We start from the raw sequence: 16,348 nt of genomic DNA on the forward strand, positions 1-16,348 counted from the left end.
CACCAGTCAATGAAGAATTAAGGATAAAACTGGAAGAGAAAATGAACCACGAGAATCCAACCTCTCTTCTGAGATCAGTTAAAACAACAGCTTGTTGAAAGCAAAGCTCGCTTCCGGCTTAACCAAGATGGCTGACCCTGTTATCTCTCTTGTCATTGGGAGAATTGTTGATCTGCTGAATAAAAATTCTGTTTTTCTGAAAGATGTTGAACGACAAGTTGAGAAACTCAAAGATGATCTGGTCTGGATGCGGTGTTTCCTGAAGGATGCAGAACAGAGGCAAGATGAAGATGCGAGGATCCGCAACTGGGTTTCTTTAGTCAGAGCTGCTGCCTACGATGCGGAGGATGTCATTGAGATCTTTGCCAGCAAAGTTGAGTTCTTCACAAAGGACAAGGGACTCGTCACCAAATTGACGTATTATCCCTTGAAAATTGTGAACCGCTACAAGATAGGCAAAGAGATTAAATCCTTACAGATGAGGCTCAATGACATGGAGACGAGCCGTGACAAATACGGTTTAAAAAATCTTGGAGAGGGGACGAGTACACATGGAGAAGAGCTTCAACGGATCCGGCGATCGGTTGAGGACAAGGATATAGTGGGCTTCGAGGAGAAAACAAAATCCCTGGTGGCAGAACTTTTGAAAGAGGACAAAAACCGCCGTCTGGTTTCAATCGTCGGCATGGGAGGTGCTGGTAAGACAACTCTAGCCAAAAAAGTTTATAACCATGCTGATGTCAGGACAAGATTCGATTGCCGTGCTTGGGTCTGCGTCTCTTCAAGCTACAATCACAAAGAGACGTTGAGGACAATCATAAAGCAATTAAATCCGATAACTAATGAGCTACTTGACATGTTGGAAAAGATGCAGGAGCAGGACTTGGAAGAAAGGCTCCGTCAAGATCTACAAGACAAGCGTTATCTTGTGGTGCTTGATGATGTATGGAAGGAAGAAGCGTGGGATTGTCTTGCTGGGGCCTTTCCTGATGTTAATGCATCAAGTAGACTGCTACTTACAAGTCGCAATCTGGAGGTTGCCCAACACGCAGATGCTCTTAGCCACCCGTGTGAGTTGAAAACTTTGGGGCAGGAAGACAGCTGGCAGTTGTTTCTCAAAATGGCCTTAGGCCATGGAGCTAATGCTGGGTGTCCTCCGGATTTGGAAGAAGTAGGCAGAGAGATTACAAGAAGATGTAATGGTCTGCTGCTGGCCATCACGGTTATAGGTGGGCTGCTAGTGGCAAAGAAAAAGTTGAAGAGTGAATGGGAGAAAGTTCTCAACAACTTCAGCACATACCTGTCAAGGAGCCAGAGTGGGGTATTAGCAATTCTGGAATTAAGTTATGCAGACCTTTCTCCCAAACTGAAATTTTGCTTTTCGTATTTGGGTTTGTTTCCAGAAGACCACGTGATTTCTGTGCGCAAGTTGATCCGTATGTGGGTTACTGAGGGAATAATCCAGAAAAGAGATGCAAAAAATTTGGAGGAAACTGCAGCATATGATGTAGAACAACTTTGTAGCAGGAATATGGTCCAAGTGGCAGAAACGACTGTTGATGAGAGGATTAGAAGCTGCAGAGTCCATGATTTGCTGCGAGAGCTTGCAATCAGAAAGGCAGAGGATGAAAATTTTTTTCAGATCCATGACACCAGAGATGATGAAATATCAGCCCAATCCAGGTACCTTGCTGTTCATAGTCTCCCTCTGGATAAAAATTCTTTTGGGTCTTCGACCCCTCCTCTCCGGTCTCTACTTCTTTTCAATGTCCACGATTACAGGGAAAACATTAGTCTTATCTTCAAAAGTTTCAGAAAGCTGAGGATACTAGACTTTGAGAATGTTGGGATGGGTTATAATTTGCCAAAAGGAATTGGTGAACTCAGGCTTCTAAGGTACCTCAATTTAAGAGACACATACATTAGAAAGCTCCCTCATTCCGTCGGTTGCTTGAGATACCTACAAACTCTTGACATACGGACCCATGCCCCAGTGAAAGTTTCAAATATCATTTGGAAGCTTGAAAGTTTACGGCATCTATATGCTTATGATATGGAATGTGATGTGCCTCTTAAGATTGAAGGGTTGAGGAATCTCCAGACTCTGTCAGGCATACCCTTTGAGGACGTTATGCACAATAACATGATAACTCTGACAAGTCTTCAGAAACTGGAGATTTGGGTGGATGACAGGTCAGAAATAGACAAACTCTGCGTGCATTTATCTGAGGTTGGAAGCCTAAAGAAGCTACATCTTTATTTTAGAGGGCTGCCACAATCTCTAGCTGGACTTTCTAAGCTCCATCATGTAACAGGGCTTAAGCTATCCGGGTCGGGAATGCTGCCTCCTGATTTTCCTCCAAATCTCTCTCGCTTGTCTTTGAATCACACATTCTTCAGGAATGACCCAATGCCAGTACTGGAGAAGTTGGGACAGCTGCAGTTCCTCAAAATCGAAGTTGCATATGAGGGACCACAGCATATGGTCATTTCTAGGCACGGGTTTCACCAATTGAAATTCCTTGTGCTCAGCCGCATATATGATTTGGATGAAATAAAGGTGGAGGAAGGTGCATTGCCACAGCTCCAGTGCCTGAGAATCAGGGAGTGCCGTAAGTTACGGAAGTTGCCGGAAGAGCTGAAGCACGTACCTAGTCTTGATGCGCTTGAGCTTGTGTCCATGCCGAAAGATTTCATCAGTGGGCTTGATGCGGACCTGGTATCCAGTGTCCCTAACCTCAGAATATTTGACTCGCTGAAGAAAAGAAGTCGGCATTTGTATTTCGCGCATAGAATGGAAGCTATGTCGTGTGGTGATTAATAAAATTATTTCAAGTTTTTATCAAAATACATAAATAAAAAGAATGTTTCCTTTGTTTTTTTTAATTATTTGAAATCTCACACTTCAATGCTTGCTTTGTTAATTGTCCCACTATTATTAAACAAGGGATGACTCTTTTGTTATTAATGATATTTTGGGCAACTAACAGTGCCTACACCTACATCTTATAGGATTTGTCTTTCTATAAATTTACATTGCATATATCATATTAATACAAGTAGTAATTAAAAAAAAACAGTAAAATGTCGAAATCAATAAAAATATCTAGAGTTATTTGGTTGATTCTAATTTTTCCAATGCTGTCCAAACCGAAAAAGAGAATAAGGAAATAAAAGGCCCTATTCGTGCACTGGAAGAGAAAAAAGAATGAAGTTGGCAAACAAATCAAGAAATTCATCCCATATAAAAGTGTTGGTCCGTCTGAAAGTGAGGATCGATCGCTTCCTAAATACTACTCGCTATACAAATAAGATGTTAAAAATAAATAAATAAAAAACTAAATTTTGCGTTTGTAAATGGATACCTTACTAAACTTGGTCTTGAGCCATGATTTGACAAAAAAAATTATTTACTTGCATCACAAATACAATTTCTATCACGCCTTTTTCACAAAAATCTATACAAATGTCATATGTAATAGATAGTCCACTGTCTATAAGTTTGTCACTTTTAATTTTCTGTGATTACATAACATGTACTGCCTTGAAGGAAATGTATACAAGTTTGGCACTTCCTCTGAATTCTTCGTGATTACATAACATGCATTGCCTTGAAGGAAATGTATATACTTCACGAAAAAGCCAAGCATAATTTTGCTTATAAAGAAATTTTTATTTATTTTTTGTGAATTACTGGAATGAAAAGAACATTATAAAAAGAAGGGTTAAGCACAAAAACTCCCTTTAGAATTTGGTCAAAGTTTTTTTTTTTTCAATGTTGTAGCTTACATCTAAAGTTTATTTCTTCTCACTTTACCATCCATTTCAGTCTAACCCATCAAGTTAACTGTGAAAATAGTTGAGTTGATAAAAATGCCCTTTTACATGGTTTAGAAGGAAAGACCTTAAGATTTTTGGATGTTCAACTTACAAGACATGATTTTTACCATACAATAATTTTTTTTATCTTTAGGATAAAATAAAGTGGCATATTAATAATTTTTTCTGTCCAATATTTATCATGCATGTAATTAATTTAAGTGGAGAGACCCTGAATTTTGTGAAAAGGAAGAAAAATTATATGTTGTATGATCATTGAAATGCCTAATCAAATCTTCTTTCTACCTCTAATCAGATGGTTGGATAAATTATTGAAAAAATTGACCATAAGTATGCAAATATTTTTTTTAAAACAATATTTTCAACTTCAAGTCAAGATATATAGCTCATGTTTTGAAAAAAAAAAAAAAGGATTCCAAACTTGAATATGAATGATATCTCATATATCTAGAGCCTCTCGTGTTACACTAACATAAGGTGTAGCCCTGAATCTCAATGCAGAGCAGGGCAATCAAGTTGAAGAAAGAAAAAATGCGCAAAAATGGAGAAAATGATAGCGCTTCTTGCCATTTTGCTCCACGTTATTTATAGCAGTATTTTTATCATATTCAATCAGGGAAAAAGGAATGTTTGCTGAAATTGAACTAAACATCAGTTATAAATAGTTTGAAGTAGATTGGTGTATATTTACTTATTCACGTAGTAATGACATTAATGTGTTATGAAAGGAAACCTAGGACAAAAGCATCATTGGATTTCATTATTATCATTATCATTACTATATAAAATGTATGAATTTTAGCATTAGAGAGTGTAAGCACTTTTTCATATTAGTTTTTGTTATTTCCAAATTACCCTTATGTCTTTTAATTAAAATTATTGCATTTCAATGTGGCATTAATTAAAAGAAATAAAACACTCCAATTGATTACATTTCAATAGTATTGGTGATTATAATTAAAAATTGCTCATTAAAAACTACTTACCTACCCTTGGACTCCATCTCTAATTATTATACTTGTATCAAAATTTCTTAATCAAAGTTTGAAAATTTTCTCATTAGTCATTAGTTGAGATTGTACAAAAAAAAAAATCAATGTAAAAAAGTAGATACTCTCTAAAAAAAAAAGAGAGAAATATACAAGAAGAAGAAAGCCCTTATTGATATATATATATATATCTTTATACAAATATCACAAGCAAATTTCCCAATTATGCACATTTAACCAATGAGATAATATTAGAAACCTCCCTTGAGGTTTCTCCTAATATTACTTGGAACCCCTGAGATTCTCATTGCCATTCCTTAGGAGCAACCAAACAGGTGGTAAGTCGTAGCATTTTAAGGGTGAGCAAAAGAAATACGCGAAAACTCCACAGTAGCAGGGTCCTGTCCGTAAATAGTCAAAAGGAATGCCAAAATTTCAAGAGTGGCTTGCTGGCAGGATCAGACGTAGGGGTGGGGAGAAGTTGTGGATAGTGCTGGTTACGATAGACAGATGAAGAGTAGAAATTACGCAGGCAGGGTGTTTTCTTTATAATGTAAAACATCTAGAGGGGAAAGCAACATTTCCCCAAAACCAGTTGTTTGCACGAGAAAGAGTAGAATTCCAGGGTGAAATGTTGGTGTCCGGTGCTTTTGTATGATACAATCAGCTAGTATTACACAACACATCTAGTACAAACTTGTCAAATTATTGTAACTTAGACAAAAGTATGAAAAAATCAATACTGAAACATTTTCAAAAGGGAAACTGGGTATCCATATGGGCAACCATCCAGCCACTGAGATTTAATGACTATCTAAATAAGATTAACACATAATTGAATATAGGCTTTTATCATATAACCACGCATAGATTTCCAACCGTCAAACCCCCAGTTTATGTTGGTTCCATTTCTGACTGTAGAAAATAGGCGATACAAGACTTTCGCAAAAGCCCTTTACATCCCTAAACGCATTTCCAATGCCAGTCACCGACATGTCCCTCTTAGTTTCTCCTGTCAGACTGTGCACAACAAGTTTGTGCAAACTCTGATGCACATGCAGAACAAGATCATCATCCCCCAATAGGCAAACAGGTAAAGAAAGACACGTATCGGGGTGCGTATTAGGTCTATACTTGGTCCAAGATTCTTGAACACCATACTCCTTCATCATCCAAACATCCATATAAAAACCCCTATTCAACGAAACTTCAGTAGAATAACCCGTGAAGGCAACCACTGCTAGACATCCACCAAAAACTTCAATACGATCGAAAAAAGAATCTTCGGGAGGAGAAGAAGGCCCAGGCAGAGGCTTAAATTCCTCAGAACTCAAATCGAAAGACATAATCAGTGAACCATCACACTCCCCCAACCAATGTACAGCACCGTTCAGAAACACCCCTTTAACATCAGCAGGACGATCACACAGAACATCGATTCTCCTCCAAGTTCCGCTCGTCAGACTAAAAACATCGAGATAAGCATCGTTGTTAACCTTGTCACTCCCAAAAAACATGACGATTTTATAGTCATCATTAGATCTATCATAACCGAAACCAATCCCACCTCGACGAGCCCACGGAGCCAAAGGGTTCACGGGTATTCCCACGAGCTCCATGGTTGTGGGGTTTATCAAATAGTACTTAGTATCGCGACTCCTCCTCTTGAATTTTGAAACTAAGACCAACCCATTGCAAGAACCGATAATAGTGGCGCCGGTCAATTTGTTCTCTAGAAGCGTGAGCTTTTTTGAAATGCCATCGTTGTCAGCGCTGCCAGTGGGGTTGAAAGATAGGATGGACAAAGTTGATTTTTCTGTGGGAGGAGAAGAAGAGAGGATAAATTTTTGGGGGTGATGGAGGTGGAGATCGAAGTGGGCTTTGATGAATACAGGGTCGGAGAGAAGAGAACGCCATGACTTCGAAACGCTCCTGAATTTGCCGACGGATTTTCCTGGGAGGCGTAAGAGTACGTCGATATGAGTTCTTGGGGAACATTTGGAGCCAGGTCAGCCGTAGACACCGGCATTTGGAATTGATCCAACTGTTTTAGGGACATAGATTAACAGACTCTATCCCAATCCAGTAACTAAAAATTTGCAGATGGGGAGATGGAGGGCGGTGGTTGAGGGAGGTGGTAGCACTGTTTCGAGAACCGGGGAGTATGACGGGCTCAGGAAAATAGCAGCAGGTGTTAACTGCTGCTTGAATCGATCGCTTTTATGGTAGGAACACGTTGACCGTTCCTAGTAGGAAGCCGTTTACGTGTCCAAAGACTAAAGGGACACGAAAGATGCTGTCAAAATCTGCCGGGGCGCCTGGCAAGGAACGTGCCGGAACCAGCCGTCGGAAACATTTACGTGTCCAAGAACTAAAGAGACACGAAAGACGCTGTCAAATCTGCCAAGGCACCTGGCCAGGAATATGCCGGAACCAGAAGAAAAGGTGACTAGAATAGACCCCAAAAATGGTGACATAGTAATAAAGAAGTAAGTCGTACTGCAAGGACGGTGAGCAAGAGAAACACGGCTCAAGAGTGGCAGGGGCCAGTTCATAAAATTAAGGATGGCAAGGGCGGGGGATGGGGATGGGGCAACATACACCCGCCCCGTCCCCCTCATAAAAAAAATATATACACACATATATATATTTTTATATATACAAAAGTAATAAAACCCCTTATTATCCCCTCAATTCCTCCTTCGTTCCCTCCTTTATAGCCATCGCCATCGCCTCCCATTCCCTTCAGTTCTAATCACTACTCAATTAATCACAGGTGCAAAGCAGAGAGGTGAACTGGAAGGACGCGTGACTACATTGCTTAAGGACATCAAAAAGTCAGGTGTGCCCATTTCTTTTTTGTGCATTTGAAGTAAGTAGTCTACTGTGGCTTAACTTGTTGTGACAGCATTGCAGGCAATGTCATTGTTTTTATTAGGGGTGGCAATTTTCGACACGACCTGAAAACACGACACGAACCTAACACGAAATTAATGGGTTTGGGTTGAGGTTTCGGGAATTCGGGTCAGAATCGGGTTGGACCCGATGAACCCAAAAAGAAAACAGGTCGATTTCGGGTCAACCCGTGGTGACCTGATATGATCCGATATGACCCGTTTACAAATTAAAAATAATTTAATAAACATAAAAATAATTTTATCTAACTAAACTAAGTTATTCTTTTTTTCAAAGGCATTAATTACTTAATCCTAAATGAATTTATTTAATTTGTGTGAAGTTGAAATTATTATATTTGGACAAATAATATATTATATTATTTTTTACTTTTATACTGTTTTAATTTATTTTATATTTTGTTTGAGATAAAACACTTTTACGGTGTTTAATTTATTTTAGATTTGGTTTGGAATTATTTATTTAAATTTTTATTACTTGATTATATAATTAGTTTTGTGAGAAATTGATTTTATTAGAAATTACAGTGATAAATTAATAAATTAAAATTAAGTTTCGGGTCATTTCGGGTCGACCCGCCAACCCATCAACCTGAAATTTTCGGGTTCGGGTCAGCATACCTGACCCGTCACGGGTTGGCGGGTCGGGTTCGGGTCAACAGATTTTCTGACGGGTTGACCCGAACCCAACCTGCCAACCTGATTTGGATCCGAATTGCCACCCCTAGTTTTTATTGATGAGTTCCACACACTTATTGGTCCGGGGCCAGTAGGACGAGGCAATAAGGGATCTGGTCTTGATATTGCCAATTTATTGAAGCCATCACTTGGATGGGGTGAGTTACAGGTAATATTTCTTCCTTGTTACATGCTTTAGTGTGCATTATGTTACTGGATACTCATTGATATACTCATTGATACCTGGATTGATAATCATGTTACACTGGTATGATCATGGATATTGTAAGCTCATGTTTCTAATCTTATCTTGGAATTAGTAGCCAAAAGTTTCTAATCTTTCCTCGCGGGGGAAACGGGGCGGGGGCGGGGGCGGGGGCGGGGGAGGGGGGAGTTATTTGACAATGGGGCGGGGGACGGGGGAAGGATCCCCGCCCCATTGCCACCCTACATAAAATAGTCAAAAAGGAATGCCAGAATTTCAGGAAGAGGGCCAAACACTAATACTAAGCTCGGTTTTGGTTTAAAAGTTTTCAATTATTTTACTTTATTTAAACTTTTAGACTAATATTATCGTCATTTTCATCTATCAATTTAGTCCAATTGGTCATCAAATTTGCAATTTAGTATTGTGTCATTTATCGATTTTGTTTCACTTAAAACGTAATTAATTGAACAAAACACATAGTACAAGTTAATATTTAAACTAATAGGAAAAAAAATTTGAAAAGATATACTAAATATAAATTTTTTTAAGCTACTCTCAGAGATTGTTGTATAACTCATACGATACAGTATATGTATCTTTTTTAATAATGAAAAGGAAATAATATTAGGTCACACGTAATTTCAACAAAAAAAAGCAATAATGTAATTTTCTTTTATTTGGCTCAAGGACGGCCATTGGCCATTACATAGGAACTAGACGGGGTGATGCTACACCTCTGATATCAAAACACAGCAACAACATAATTGAAAATGGTGGGCTCTTGACTCCGATAATCCTGGAGGCAAATTTAGGCTCATTTTTAGCTAGATGATCTGCACAGGAGTTGCTCTCCCTCCAAACATGGCACCAGCTGGCATTCCCATCCTTCTTCAACCATTCTTGCGCCTTTCTGATCAGGTTGTGGTGAGGGCAATCCTTGGAGGCTTCCTTTGACAGTTGTATGCTCACTTTTGTGTCTGATTCAACTGTCAGTTTTCTTTCCCCTGTCTTCCATGCAAATTCCATCCCATAAATTAATGCCCACAGCTCTGTTTCAGTGTTGGTAGCTAAATCCAATGTTTGCTGAGAATCCTCCTGCCCAGCAGCCTTGGATTCCCAGCCGCAGCCCCGTCGGCATCATTAGTTTCTTCCCACCTGTTGGAGGCTCTACCCATGCAATGTCGCGCAGCACTTCCTTCTCGCAACTTTCTTGCGGGGATGGCTTTAGCTCTTGTATGAACCTCTTGCTTCCTCCACAATCTTTTGTAGGTTGAGGTTCCTTCGAGTCAAGTCATTTTGTGAGATTGCCTCATTCCTAATGAGAATAATGTAATTGCACTCGCTTTTTACTGTGCTTTTGACTAGTTTTCATGGGGGATAAATTGCATATATATTTATGTTTGAAGAGGATAAAGTGTGATTAATAAAATTAGCTTTAATGTATGTGAAATAAAAAAATAATTATAAAAAAATAAAAAGTGATGAGAAAATATGTTTATAATATAAATAAAAAAAATTAATTATTTTTTTCATTCATTCGCTCCGTCACCCTTTCTTTCTCCACTCAACTCTCTCTCTCTCTCTCACCGCTTCCCTCTCCCTCCTCTATCCATTCTACTTTGTCCTACAATACTAGTCTTCTTTGACACTGACTCTAACTTGATTGCCCAAAAAAAAAAAAAGGGAAAACCAAAAGAATATCATTCACATTTTAACGCCACTTCCCTCCCCCAGCAACCACCACCACCACCACAACTCATCTGCACCCTCCCCCTTCCAAAAAAAAAAAAGGTTTGTTTGAGTTATTTTGTATTGGGCTGGGGAAGTTGTGTTGTTTGCCCAGATCTGGACAATTATTCATCATAAATCTTAAGAGGGTTTTTTTGGTCTCTGTGATACTGTGTATTTTTACTTTTTTTTTCCGTTCCTCTTTTTTAATATATAAAAAGACCAAAAAAAAAAAAACACGTGTTGGTGTGTGACTTGTATGTGCATGTTTTGTTTTGTGCCAGAAGACATTTAGATAGTTTATCTTCTTTTTATTTATTGTTTTGGTCAAGTGTTCTCTTTTTTAGTATTTTTAGTCAAAATGGGTTCTTTTTTTTTTCTTTTTTACACTCCAATCTAAAGAAAATCAATAGTTGTTCCCTACTTATCTCCTTGATTACTCCAACTTGTGACCTGTTAGTTATAGGTGAAACGTCTTATCAACTAGACTGCGCTCCGTTCTTAATTAAAATTTGTTTAACCAACAATTAATCCATTTCATAATATCTTAAACTGAAGGGTCTGAATCTAGAAATTCAAATGGTGTTGACTAAAACAGAAATAATAAATATATTTCTACCTTTAAATTAGTGCGTGCAATAACATCCGAAGTCATGAATAAATTAAGTTAGCAAATTTATTAAGTTATGGGCTACTTGATTGGCTGGTCAAACTTTTGAATGGGGAAGAGAACTTGATAGCTTCAAATTTAAGAGCCATCAAAAAATTAAGAATTGTAAGCCTCACAAATTAATTATTTCAAAGTATCAGTAAAGAATTAGTAATATTAAGCTAAGCTATTCATATTAACATTGTCTCCGCTGGACTGCTAATTGCCTGTGTATGAGACTCGAAAATAGGTCCTCATAATTTTTGGGGCTCGTTGTATAATTCAGACGAACACCAGAAAATTAATGAATGTCAACAGGAAAAAAAAAAGTTATCCAATACCTTAAGAGAAAATTATAACGAAAAAAATTTCTTGCAGTTTAGGAAAATTATGAATAATCCTCTTGTATTCTAAGCAATGTTTTAAAACCCGGACCGTCAATTGAACCGGTGAGGTGAAAGGGTCGAGGTTCAACCGGTCGGACCGGTTCAACCCGGACCGTCAATTGAACCGGTGAGGTGAAAGGGTCGAGGTTCAACCGGTCGGACCGGTTCAACCTCGGTTCAATGATTTTTTTTAAAAATAATTTATATAAATATATATATGCACAAAATAAGACATGCAATAGACTAATTTAAAACTTTATATGATGAAAAGTTCACTATTTTTGAATAATTTGGATTTTCAAAAATAAAAATTTTAAATTATAAGTTAAAACAAATAAATTTCATCTCAATTTTAATTATATCTACCAAAAAAATCTCAAATCCAACCCAAAAATATCACAATATTTTGAAATTATACAAAATTCACGTCTATGAAAATTTGACATTGTGAACTTAAATTTTAATTTACATATTTGAGATTTAAATATTGTAATTTAAAAAAGAAAGTTTGGAGTTCGAAAGAAGTCAAGATAATTGAAAATAAAAATGCAAACTTGATAAGAAACAAAAAATGAGATAAAAGTGAGTGGTTGTGGCATTAAATAATTTGGGTTAAAGAAAAATAATTCTTTTTTAACTTTTTTCAATTTAATGGACAAAAAAAAATTAAAAGATAGAAGAAAATATCAATAAATTAAAACTAAAGAGGTTTGATTAAAAAAGGGAGTGACAAAAGAAAAGATGAGAGAGAAAGAGAGAGTTGAAAATTAAAAAGAAAGAGTCACGAGAGAATGAGATTTTGTAAGAAAAATGGAAAAATGAAATATAGATGTTTGTTTTATATAAATAAATTATCAAAAAAAATAAATAAGATGTGATGGTGCAATGGTTATTACATTGGTTTTCTATTGCAAAGGTCTTGAGTTCAAATTTTGATAGAAGCATTTTGCAAAAAAAAAAAAAAAGGAAAACTCGAAAACCGGTTCAATCCGGTTCAATGCGGTTCAACGGGTTTCACGGTTTTTACCGGGTTTGACCGGTTTTCTGGCAAAGTCAACCTAAGCATGGAACCGGACCGGTGCCATGGCCGGTTCGCGGTTCGCGGTTCGACCGGTCGAACCGACCGGTCCGGTCCGGTTTTCAAAACACTGATTCTAAGTACCATGATAAAACAAATATTTATGGTTTTAAAACCTACCCTTTATTCTAATAAGTTCAACGGAAAACCATATATGGTAGCCATTTTATATCACCATGCAGTCCAAATTAATTAATGTTGGGGAGCATCTTGAAAACCATTAGAAATGTATTAAAAACAAAATGTGGATTTTCTGACTTGTTGAATTGATTTTAAGATTTACCATTAGAAATATTTTGATTTTCAGTGACTTGTCTTAGTTCCCTGACAAGCTGTGATGACTATTTTCTATAGTGTGATAAGACAAAAAAGAAATTAATTCTTTGATGTTTACCTTTTAATTTAGGGAGGGGCTAAATCCACAGCCTCACATCCTATACCACACTCTAAAGATGAAAATGACATCAAAACCCTTTACTTTTAATGGTTTTCTTCTAACCTTTTGTAATTCCAAATTTATGCTTGCATACACTAGATGCAATCTGCTTAGCACTGTTCTTTTTACCATTTTTTCAATTATCTTGTCTTCTAAATGTTTTCAACAAAAATCTCATGGGTTTTGAAAACTCTTGGGCCTATAGGATCTGTAATGTGTATTTTTCATTTTTTTCCCTCCCTTTCTTATCTTAATTTTTGTTTTTTTAAATATATAACAATCAAAATTGTTATAGTACTATTCATGTTCCTTGCAAAAATTTCTAATATTTCAGCACTTACATGCAACTCTATTGGAGGTTTTGGGAGCTAATTAAACATTATGCAAATTTATGGATCATTGGATGTTTATTTTGCATTTTCAGTTTCTTTTATAGGATGCATATCTATTATGTTGAATTATTTGTGTAGTAATAGTTTTGAAGTACACATGATCTCTAACTCTATTACCTGACTTGATAGGTTTCATGAATTTATTATTGTTTAAATGTACTTAATGCAGTACAAATTATTAAAAACAACATGTGATGAATTTAAAAAGAATTAGGAAAATAATTGAAAGAATAGTATTATGGCAAATTGTTTTTAGTGCATGAAATGATAATTTTGGAATTGTAAAAAGTTATAAGTGAAAGTCATTAAGTGATAAGGGTTTTAGTTGTCATATTGGTAATTAGATTTAATATTCATCCATAATTCCAAGTAATTTAATATTTTAGCAAAATTTGTATTATTTTTCACTTAAAATTATTGTTACGCACTTATTTGAAAACAAATAGATAAATAAAAAAAATAATGCTAGAATTTATTAAAGAATAAGAAATGCAAATGAAATATGCACGGAGGTTTATATATATATATATATTTCGAGGTTCTCGCATTCTCCCCTCCTTACAATGAATTTTGTCATCAAAATTCGCACTTTCTAGAGAAATAAATCGGGGTGCTTTTTCTGCATTTCTTCTTCTAATTCCCAAGTTGCTTCCTCTAGACCGTGATTTCTCCATAAAATCTTCACCAAAGGAATTTTCTTATTCCTCAGTTCCTTTACTTCTCTTTCTAGGATCTTGACTGGTCCTTCTTCGTACGTTAATGACTCATCCACTTCAATTCCTTCCAATTGCAACACATGGCTTGAGTCGGGGTAATATTTTCTAAGCATGGAGACATGAAAGATGTCGTGAACCTTAGCCATGCTTGCAGGCAATTTCAACTGATATGCTACTTTTCCAATTCGCTTCAAGATCTCAAAAGGTCCGATATACCTTGGTTTTAGCTTCTTACCCTTCTTGGATACTACTCCGCTCTTCAAGGTTTTAACTCTTAGGAAAACTTTGTCTCCTACTTCAAATTCCAAATCTTTCCTCCTTGTGTCGGCGTAGCTCTTTTGTCAGCTCTGGGCAACTTGGAGCCTTTCTCTAATTAGCTTTACTTTCTCATGGGCTTCTTCTATCCAAGGTATAGTCGTTGGATCTAAAATTTTCTTCTCTCCTACTTCATCCCAATAAATTGGAGATCGACATCTTCTCCCATACAATGCTTCATACGGAGCCATCTGAATCGAGGCTTGATAACTGTTGTTATATGCGAATTCTACTAAGGTCATATACAGGCTCCATTTCCCTCCAAAATCCAATATACACGACCTCAGCAGATCCTCCAAGGTTTGAATTGTCCTTTCCGACTGTCTGTCGGTTTGGGGGTGGTACGCAGTACTAAGTTTCAACTTGGTCCCCAATGACTCATGAAATTTCCGCCAAAAACGCGAGATAAACCTTGGATCTCGATCAGATACGATACTTACAGGGATACCATGCAATCTCATGATTTCTTCTGTGTACAACTTGACCAGTTTCTCCAAAGGAAAGCTCATACTTACAGGTAGGAAATGTGCAGACTTAATAAGTCGGTCTACTATTACCCAAATCGCGTCAAATCCTTTTCGACTCTTAGGTAATCCCGTTACAAAGTCCATTGTTATGTGTTCCCATTTTCATTCGGGAATCTCTAGTGGTTGCAATAAACCAGAGGGCTTCTATTGCTCAACTTTTACTTGTTGGCATATCAAACATTTCTGTACAAACTCTGCCACGTCCTTTTTCAGACCTTCCCACCAGTATAACCCCTTCACATCGTGGTACATCTTGGTCACTCCTGGGTGTATCGTATATCTCGAACGATGTGATTCCTCTAAAATTTCTTTCCTTATTTCTTCATTTGCCGAAACCACAATTCGATCTCTAAATCTTAATACTCCTTCAGACCCTAATTTAAAATCTAGGGTTTCCCCTTTTTGCACTTTCTCCACATTCTTCTGAATTGTAGGGTCCGTCTTCTGGCCTTCCTTAACACGCTCTAGTAATGGTGATTTCAATGACAAATTCCCAAATAAAACCTTTAATCTCTCCAATCGAGGGTTCCAACTACTTACTTCTTCTAACATGTCCCACTCTTTAACCATCAACCCCGTTACTTGGGCCTTTCTACTTAGAGCGTCTGCTACCACATTGGCTTTTCCTGGGTGGTAGTTAATCGAACAATCATAATCTTCCAGAAATTCTACCCATCGCCTTTGTCTCAAATTTAGCTCCTTTTGGGAGAACAAGTACTTGAGGCTCTTATGGTCCGTATAGACTTCAAAAGTCACGCCGTACAAGTAATATCTCCATTTTTTTAAGGCAAAAATCACTGCAGCCAATTCTAGGTCATGCATTGGGTAATTTTGTTCGTGAGGCTTCAATCTCCTAGAAGCATAGGCAACTACCTTACCCATTTGCATCAAAACACATCCTAGACCTTCTCTAGAGGCGTCGGAATACACGGTATAACCTTCTTCTCCGTCAGGTAATACCAAAACAGGAGCGGATGTTAATCGTTTCTTTAACTCCTGAAAACTTGACTCACACTTTGGAGTCCAAATAAACTTGTTCCCTTTCTTGGTCAGCTCGGTCATTGGTCCAGCAATCTTCGAAAAATCCTTGATAAATCGCCTATAATAACCTACTAATCCCAAGAAACTTCTAACTTCCGTTGGAGTTTCTGGCTGCTTCCACATCATAACGGCCTCAACTTTTGCCGGATCCACGACAATTCCCTCTTTAGAAACCTTGTGCCCTAGAAAAGATATCTCTTCCAGCCAAAACTCACACTTACTGAATTTGGCATATAACTTGTGCTCTCTTAATAGCTGCAAAACTATCTCCAAGTGCTTAACATGTTCCTCTCGAGTCTTGGAGTATATCAAAATATCATCGATAAAAACCACTACTAACTGATCCAGATACTTCTTAAAGACTCTCTGCATTAGGTCCATGAAAGCAGCTGGTGCGTTGGTTAGTCCAAAAGGCATGATTGCAAATTCAAAATGTCCATATCGTGTATT

The 16,348-nt window shown here is 37.2% G+C and overlaps 2 protein-coding genes across 2 annotated transcripts; one reads left to right on the forward strand and one right to left on the reverse strand.

Annotated features, from left to right (window-relative positions):
* Positions 1–2,821, forward strand: LOC113771522 (putative disease resistance RPP13-like protein 3). Its single transcript, XM_027316098.1, has one exon. It carries the CDS (start codon positions 128–130, stop codon positions 2,819–2,821), a length of 2,694 nt encoding a protein of 897 aa, XP_027171899.1. The 5' UTR covers positions 1–127.
* A 2,889-nt stretch (positions 2,822–5,710) lies between these two features.
* On the reverse strand, positions 5,711–9,656 carry LOC113771523 (F-box/kelch-repeat protein At3g06240-like). Its single transcript, XM_027316099.1, has 2 exons — positions 9,365–9,656; positions 5,711–6,783 (listed from the first exon to the last, which is right to left on the reverse strand). Exons 1-2 carry the CDS (start codon positions 9,654–9,656, stop codon positions 5,711–5,713), a joined length of 1,365 nt encoding a protein of 454 aa, XP_027171900.1.
* Positions 9,657–16,348: the final 6,692 nt, after the last annotated feature.

Source organism: Coffea eugenioides, chromosome 5 (assembly GCF_003713205.1).
Source record: "Coffea eugenioides isolate CCC68of chromosome 5, Ceug_1.0, whole genome shotgun sequence".
Taxonomy (NCBI): domain Eukaryota; kingdom Viridiplantae; phylum Streptophyta; class Magnoliopsida; order Gentianales; family Rubiaceae; genus Coffea; species Coffea eugenioides.

Bases quoted from the DNA above. Each gene is read 5' to 3' on its own strand.
- LOC113771522 (XM_027316098.1), top strand. From the start codon at position 128: ATGGCTGACCCTGTTATCTCTCTTGTCATTGGGAGAATTGTTGATCTG.
- LOC113771523 (XM_027316099.1), bottom strand. From the start codon at position 9,656: ATGGAATTTGCATGGAAGACAGGGGAAAGAAAACTGACAGTTGAATCA. The intron at 6,784-9,364 runs GTGTAGCATCAC...TACGCCTCCCAG, and splicing joins GCTGTGTTTTGATATCAGAG to GAAAATCCGTCGGCAAATTC.